At 39.7% G+C, this 7910-nt stretch overlaps 1 protein-coding gene across 6 annotated transcripts in view; it reads right to left on the bottom strand.

Moving 5' to 3' along the window:
- ZNF169 (zinc finger protein 169) overlaps positions 1–7910 on the bottom strand; it is a 67036-nt gene that overhangs the window by 42342 nt on the left and 16784 nt on the right. For 5 of the 6 annotated variants that reach the window (XM_078062147.1, XM_036113706.2, XM_036113708.2 and 2 more), the window contains exon 2: positions 6778–6864. In XM_078062147.1, the coding sequence (XP_077918273.1) occupies positions 6778–6810 (33 nt within the window). In that variant the 5' untranslated portion in view covers positions 6811–6864. Of the gene's footprint in view, positions 1–6777; positions 6866–7910 lie in introns of those variants that run through there. The other variant, XM_078062153.1, reaches the window with a different exon arrangement.

Below are 7910 nucleotides of genomic sequence, written 5' to 3'. Positions count from 1 at the left end.
TCCTTGTAGGTAACAAATACCTTCTTGCTGCTTTCAAAATTCTGTCTTGGTGTAGGGGTTTTGATAATTTTGACTATATGTCTGGGTGTGGATCTTTTTGAGTTTATCCTACTTAGAGTTTACTAAGCTTCTTTGACATATAGATTTGCGGGGGGGGGGGTTAAAATCATATTTGAGGAGTTTCTGGATATTTCTTAAATTCTTCTCTCCCTCCTTTCCCTCTGCAATTCCCACTATGTATATGTAAGTACATCCGTTGGTGTCTCACAGGTCTCTTAAGTTCTGTGCATTTTTCAGTGTTCTTTTTTTTCTGCTCCTCAGAGTGGATAATCTCAGTTGAAGTATTTTCAAATTCACTGACTATTTTGCCTACCTAAATATGCTGTTAAACCCCCATACCAAGTTTTTCACTTCAGTTGTTGTACTTTACAGCTCCAGAAGTTCTGTATGACTCCTTTTTATAATCTCTTCATTGATATTCTCTATCTCTTCAAACATTGTTGGCCTACTTCCTTTAGTTCCATGTTCATGGTTTCCTTTAGCTCTTTGTGTGTATTTAATATAGTTGATAGGCAGGCAGTTTAAAATGCTGCAGCACTCTTCTGCCATAAAGTAGGAGCTTCTTTCTTCACCAAATTTTCCACTTTGACTAGGTTCCAAAGTTTGACAAAAGGTAATTCTGGCAGATTTTAGCAGCTCATTAGTTGTTTTGTGGCAGGCACAGAGCCATGTATTTCCCTCCATCATTTTGATGTCACAATGCAATTTCTTCTTTGATGCAAGGATCAGTGAAGAAATGTGTTGTTTAGTTTCTAAATATTTGAGACTTACTTAGGTAACTTATTATTGGTTTCTAATTTGACTGGAATCTCAGAATATAAGCTGTATCTTTAAACCCCTTCAAATTCACTAAGTCTCTCTTGCTGAACATACTTGAAAAAATGTATATTCTGCAGTTGCACAGTACAGTGTTCTATAACTATTGATCAAGATGATGTAGTTGCTAGTTTTCTTTAGATCATATATGTCTTTACTGACTTTTTACCTACTTGTTCTATCAATTGCTCAGAGGGGATTAAATTACCTGTAATAGTATAATTTCCATTTTCTCCCTTTAATTCTGTGAATTATTTTAAAGCTTTGTTATTAGACACATACATACGTTACTGCTATGTCTTCCTGCTAAAGTGACTCTTCTATCATTCTGAAATGGTTTTCTTTCCCCTTGTCTTGAAGTTCATTTCATCTGATATTACGACATTTTCCTTTTCCACATTGAGCATAGTTAAGACAGAGACTTTAAAGTCCTTATCTGATCATTTCATCCACAGGGTAAATTATGGTATGTGAATTATATCTCAAAAAAAATAAAATTTGAAAGATGGCTAAGATTCAGAATAATGAAGAAAAGAGTAGAGGGCTAAGAATCTAAATGAAGCATGTAGGGAGGCAGGGAACACAGATGCCATGAGCAGAGGAAGAGAAGGGAGAAGTCCATGATGTGGGTGAGAAGCACCTGGCAGGAGGGAAAAGTAGCTAGTGGTAGAACAGAAAGCAGAGGTGTTGTAGTATCCTGTGGATGGTTTTGAAAGCAGACAAAAAGAACACAGACACTCTACTACAGAGTTGTAGCTTCTACAATTTAAAATACTCATGTCTTCTCACTTGGTCATATTTTGTGGTGAGAAAAACTGTCAGACTAAAATTCATTTCATGAACAAAATTTCCCACAGAAATAGGTTCTCAAGGGGCACCAGGGTGGCTCATTTGGTTGGGTATCCCACTCTTGATTTCAGCTCAGGTCGTGATTTCAGAGTTGTGGGACTGAGCCCCATATCAGGCTCTGCACTCAGTGGGGAGCCTGCTTGAGAGTCTCTCCCTTTCCTGCTGCCCCTCCCCCGGCTTGGGTATTCTCTCTCTCACCCTCTCTCTCTCTCTCAAATAAATAAATCTTAAAAAAAAAAAAAAAAGAAAGAAAGAAATATGTTCTCAAACATTGGGAACAAGTTAAATTCGTAATGACTGAGAAATAGTGGGATGGGATAGTGAAAATCCATGAATGTTTTTAACCTGCAAAGAGTCATAGATTTGAATGTGAATGTAGGTGGTGTCTTCATCTTTTTTTTATTATTATGTTCAGTTAGCCAACATAAAGTACATCATTAGTTTTTGATGTAGTGCTCAATGATTCATTAAATTGCATATAACACCCAGTGCTCACCACAACACGTGCCCTTCTTAATACCTATCACCTGGTTACCCCCTCCCTCCACCCCCCTCCCTTCTGAAACCCTCAGTTTGTTTCCCCGAGTCCAGAGTCTCTCATGGTTTGTCTCCCTCTCTGATTTCTTCCCATTCAGTTTTCCCTCCCTTCCCCTGTGGTCCTCCATGCTATTCCTTATGTTCCACATATGAGTGAAACCATATGATAATTGTCTTTCTCTGCTTGACTTATTTCACTTAAGCATAATTCCCTCCAGTTCCATCCATGTTGATGCAAATGACAGGTATTCATCTTTTCTGCTGTCTGAGTAATATTCCATTATATATATGAACCACCTCTTCTTTATCCATTCATCTGTTGAAGGACATCTCGGCTCCTTCCACGTTTGGGCTATTGTGGACGTTGCTGTGCAGGTGCCCCTTCTTTTCACTACATCTGTATCTTCAGCATAAATACCTAGTAGTGCAATTGCTGGGTCATAGGGTAGCTCTATTTTTAACTTCTTGAGGCACGTCCATACTGTTTTCCAGAGTGGCTGTACCCACCTGCATTCCCACCAACAGTGTAAGAGGGTTCCCCTTTCTGCACATCCTCACCAACATTTGTTGTTTCCTCTTTTGTTAATTTTTGCCATTCTAACTGGTGTAAGGTGGTATCTCAATGTGGTTTTGATTTGTATTTCCCCGATGGCTAGTGATGTTGAATATTTTTTCATGTGTCTGTTAGCCATTTGTATGTCTTCTTTGGAGAAGTGTCTATTCATTTCTTCTGCCCATTTCTTGACTGGATTATTTGTTTTTTAGGTGTTGAGTTTGATAAACTCTTTATAGATTTTGGATACCAGCCCCTCATCTGAAATGTCATTTACAAATATATTCTCTCATTCTGTAGGTTGCCTCTTAGTTTTATTGACTGTTTCCTTTGCTACGCAGAAGCTTTTTATCTTGATGAAGTCCCAAAAGTTCATTTTTGCTTTTGTTTCCCTTGCCTTTAGAGACACGTCTTGAAAGAAGTCTCTGTGGTCAATGTCGAAGAAGCTACTGCCTATGTTCTCCTCTAGGATTTTGATGGATTCCTGGGTTTCTTCATCTTTAAAGATCTGACACTGGGGTAGTCACTAGTTTTAATACAATTTTATCATTAAAATCTATCAAAAATGTGCATAGACCAAAGATATTAAGTTCCAATAACAGGAATAAACGAAATGTCCATCAACTGATGAATGAAAAAACAAAATGTCATATATCCATACAAGAGAATGCTATTTGACCATGAAGAGGAATGAAATATTATTGATTTGGGCTACAACATGAATGAACCTTGAAAATATTATGCTAAGTGAAAGAAAACAGACACAAAAACCACATATTATATGATTCCATTTATATGAAATACCCAGAATAACCAAATTTATAGAGACAGAATATAGATGAGCACTCACTAGAGGTTGGGAGAGGGGAGAAAAGAGAGTGACTCCTAATGGGTGTGGGGTTTCTTTGGGGGTTACAAAAACATTATGGAATTAGATAAGGGCGAGGGTTGCACAACTTTGTGAATATACTAAAATCTACAAACTGTACACTTTAAAATGGTGAATTTTATTGGATGTGAATTATACCTCAATAAAGGAACTTTTAAATGCTTAATTCCAATGATAGGTAAACACCTAAATAAGTTGGGAGTCTTGTAAGAATGGAGGCTGTGCTGTGGATATCATTGTTGACCAAATGCTCCTTCACACAGCAGACATTCAAAACGATTTTTTAAGATTAATAATGAAAGAGTGCTAATTTCTTACCAGTTAACAACCTCTAGGTCCAGCCCTGATCTAGGTCACAACCCTAAAGCATATTCCAATTTCTTTTGTATCAGGCCAAACTCCTTCGACATGCCTAAATACCATGTGTATATATGGTCAACAATATATTCAATTAAAATATAGGTCAAAAGATTTTATATAATTCAGATCAGATACATACCAAAGTAAAAAAAAAAAAAAAAAGATATATATCAAAGTATATGGAAATGTAATTTAAAGATTCCTAAAACATGTAATTTCTATGCCTCAAATAACAAAAAGCAAAACAAAAAAACCCCTTTGTTCTTTCATTCTTTCAAAAAAAATTTAAGGGGCGCCTGGGTGGCTCAGTCGTTAAGCATCTACCTTCGGTTCAGGTCATGATCCCGGGGTCCTGGGATTGAACCCCGCATTGGGCTCCCTGCTCAGGAAGCCTGCTTCTCCCCCTTCCACTCCCCCTGCTTGTGTTCCCTCTCTCACTGTGTCTCTCTCTGTCAAATAAATAAATAAAATCTTTAAAAAAAGTTAAGATTGTATGGGGCTCCTGTGCGGCTCAGTTGGTTAAGCATCCAACTCTTGATTTCAGCTCAGGTCATGATCTCAGGGTTGTGGGACTGAGCCCCACATCAGGCTTCATGCTGGGTGTAGAGCCTGCTTAAGATTCTCTCTCTCCCTCTCCCTCTGCCCCTCCTCTAAAAAAAACAAAAACAAAACAAAACAAAACAAAGTTCAGACTGTGGTCCCTTTATGAAACAAGTAGGTTTGGATGCCTGACACTCTTCCAGGTATGGAAACTTCATCTTAAAAAACTAAACCCTTCAGATATTTATGCCCTCACATCAATTTTTCACAAGGAAATGAATAAAAGAAAAAATATATATTGAGAGATACTGGTCACAGACAGGATGAGATACAGGGTGTGCTAAGGATCCCACAGGAAGTGGCAGAGTAGGGACAGAAAAAGTGAGCCAGTGCTACATTCCATTTTGGCCAAGAATGCTGCTCTATTAACATCATAAACGGTAAAATGAAACATATAAAAGTTTTCTCTCTTACCTAAGTAACACTCTGAGTTGCATGCACTACACAAACATTTTCCCTCAAAGGTATAAAATATTTGACAACTGAGGGACACACAGCTCTCAATGGCTCTGATAACCAATCATTTTTAACTTGTACAGTAAGAGACAAATATCCACATATGAGCCCAGTATTAAGATCAAGTTCAGATCTTCTTGTAAAAAAATTCTACACTTGGTATGACAGGCAATTAAAAACTGAATATAACTGACACTATTTTGTGTAACTGATATAAGCAACACAAAAGTATCCCACCTGGTATGTATTTAGGTGGTTAGTAAATGTTAATTTTATCCAATTATGTAAAACTCACATCCTGCCTAATCTTGGGGATTAGAAAATCTTTCCTTTAGGACATATATTCACTCAGTTACAGTTGACCTTTGATCAACACGGGGGTTAGGGCTGCCGACCCACCATACAGTCAAAAATCTGTATAACTTTTCACTCCCCAAAAACTTAACTAATAGTCTACAATTAACCAGAAACTTCACTGATAACAAACAGTCAGTGAATATATATTTTGTATGCTGTGTACTACATACTATATTCCTACAATAAAGCTAGAGAAAAAAGGTATTATTAAGAAATTCATGAGAAAAATACATTTATAGTACTGTCCCGTATTTACTGAAAAAAATTCACACGTAAATGGACGCACACAGTTCAAATCCATGTTGTTCAAGATCAACTATACTGTTTATTTCCTAATCCTTGATTTCAACATGGCGAAATCCTTCTCAAAATCCTTCAAAATCCAGTTTACTCCCAAGTTCAAGCCCACAGTCCTCAACCTAGCTTTCCAGATTCTGGCTGAACTGTCCATCCAGGCTCAGAGCAGGTGAAGGCAAAGCCTTCAGGGGCCAGGAAAATAATAAGTGAGTGAATCAGACTCCTCGGCCTATTCTCAGAGAAACTGGCAATCCAGACCTTCAGACATAATCTTCCCATTTCTAAGTGTGGAAAACTCATTTAAATATAAAGTACAGGGGGCGCCTGGGTGGCTCATTCAGTTAAGCATCTGCCTTCGAGCCCTCTGTTGGGCTCTCTGCTCAGCAGGGAGTCTGCTTCTCCCTTTCCATCTGTGCTTTCTCTCACTCTCTCAAGTAAAATAAAATCTTAAATATATATATATATAGCACAGGACTGGCCAAACTAAACGTATCCACAAGTTACACACAAGCAGACAGCAGATCAGCATCCTCACCACTACACAGAGAAAACTGATGTGACCAAAGGCCACTGGCTGCTCCAAGCTTTCCAAATGGTGAGGGACAGGCTGCCAGTCACCCAGTTTCTGAGATGCACTAGACTTCCTGTCACACTCCTACTGGAAGTTCTTCAACTTCCCAAGTCCATCAGGGGCAGCTCAGGCAGCTCTGTAAAGAGCTTTCTCCTGAAAGCCTTCCTTCACTTTTTTACGCCTTGGGAATTACTGGGCACATAAGCATGAATGTCCTGTATTTGTATTTTAACTGTGTTGATTACAGTTCACTACTTGGTGAATGCCTAAGTCATGAATGGAACAGAGGAGTCTGAGAAAAGACTCTGGGTAAGATGGGCCACACCTCCAAAATCAGGGCTAGATATGACCTAACACCACGAGGGCAGCTCTAGGACAAGGAAAGGCAATGAGTCCATCCTGCAAGAGCTAGGAAAAAACTTCAGGACTCACCTCATCCCTGGTTGTCAGGAGCCCTGGGGCCATATTCCTGGTCAGCTGAGTGCTCTTCCTAGAGAAGAGTCAAGTTGCAGGGCAGAGCTGGGGAAAGAGAACAGAAGTAAGGGGGCGCTTGGGAGAAGTACCCTTCCATTAGCCTCCCAGTACAGCATGGGTGAGTGGAGATAAGGAAGGCAGGTTGCAGGGGGCATCAGAGCTGCCCATTCTTAACCAGTGTCCAAAAAAAAAAAAAAAAAAGGCCCCCACAGCCAGATCAGCAACAGGCTGTCTCAATCCCCAGTTGAGAATTGAAGCCTTCAGCCCCCTGCAGGTAGATGAGACTTTTCTCACTGTGGGGACTCTATTAAGAAGGAAAAGGCCTCAGAGTACCCAAAGAAGGGCACTCACACTGAGAGCCAAAGTCACCTCTCAGAGGGAAACAGAAACTCCCCATCCACATCTGCCCTGAAGCCAAAGGACAAGTCCCAGGAAATCCAAACAGAAAGAGTGCTACAGATCTCCAACAGAATGTAGATTTGGGGGGGGGGCATGAAGCAGGGTGGGTGCCATCATTGTGGCTGCCCCTCTTACTTAAATGTCCAAGATTGAGTTCCCAAGATTTTAAATGTGACTTGAGATTTAAAAAGGTGCAGTCAGCAAATGGCACAGGTCTTCAACAAGCCAATGTCATGAAGAAATGAAGAGGGGAGACTTTCAGGGGTGCCTAGGTGGCTCAGTCGTTAAGCATCTGCCTTCGGCTCGGGTCATGATCCCAGGGTTCTGGGATCGAGCCCCACATCAGGCTCCCTACTCCACGGGAAGCCTGCTTCTCCCTCTCCCACTCCCCCCTGCTTGTGTTCCCTCTCTCACTGTGTCTCTGTCAAATAAATAAATAAAAAATAAAAAATAAAAAAAAGAGGGGAGACTTTCCTTCACACAAAGACTAGATAACCATTCTTCAGATGTGAGTATACGCTTCGCACAAATGAACTAGAAAGTATTTTGGGGATTACAAAGGACAATTCAAGATGAACTGGGTATTACAGAACTATTGTGAACACTGTTAGCTGTGATCCTGATATTCTGCACATGGGGAAAACAAGCTGTTATTAAGAAATGGTGAAGTACTGAGGGATGAAATGACATGT

The sequence above is a fragment of the Halichoerus grypus genome, chromosome 14 (genome assembly GCF_964656455.1).
Source record: "Halichoerus grypus chromosome 14, mHalGry1.hap1.1, whole genome shotgun sequence".
NCBI classification, from domain to species: Eukaryota; Metazoa; Chordata; class Mammalia; order Carnivora; family Phocidae; genus Halichoerus; species Halichoerus grypus.
This window is presented reverse-complemented; position numbering and strand designations above follow the sequence as displayed.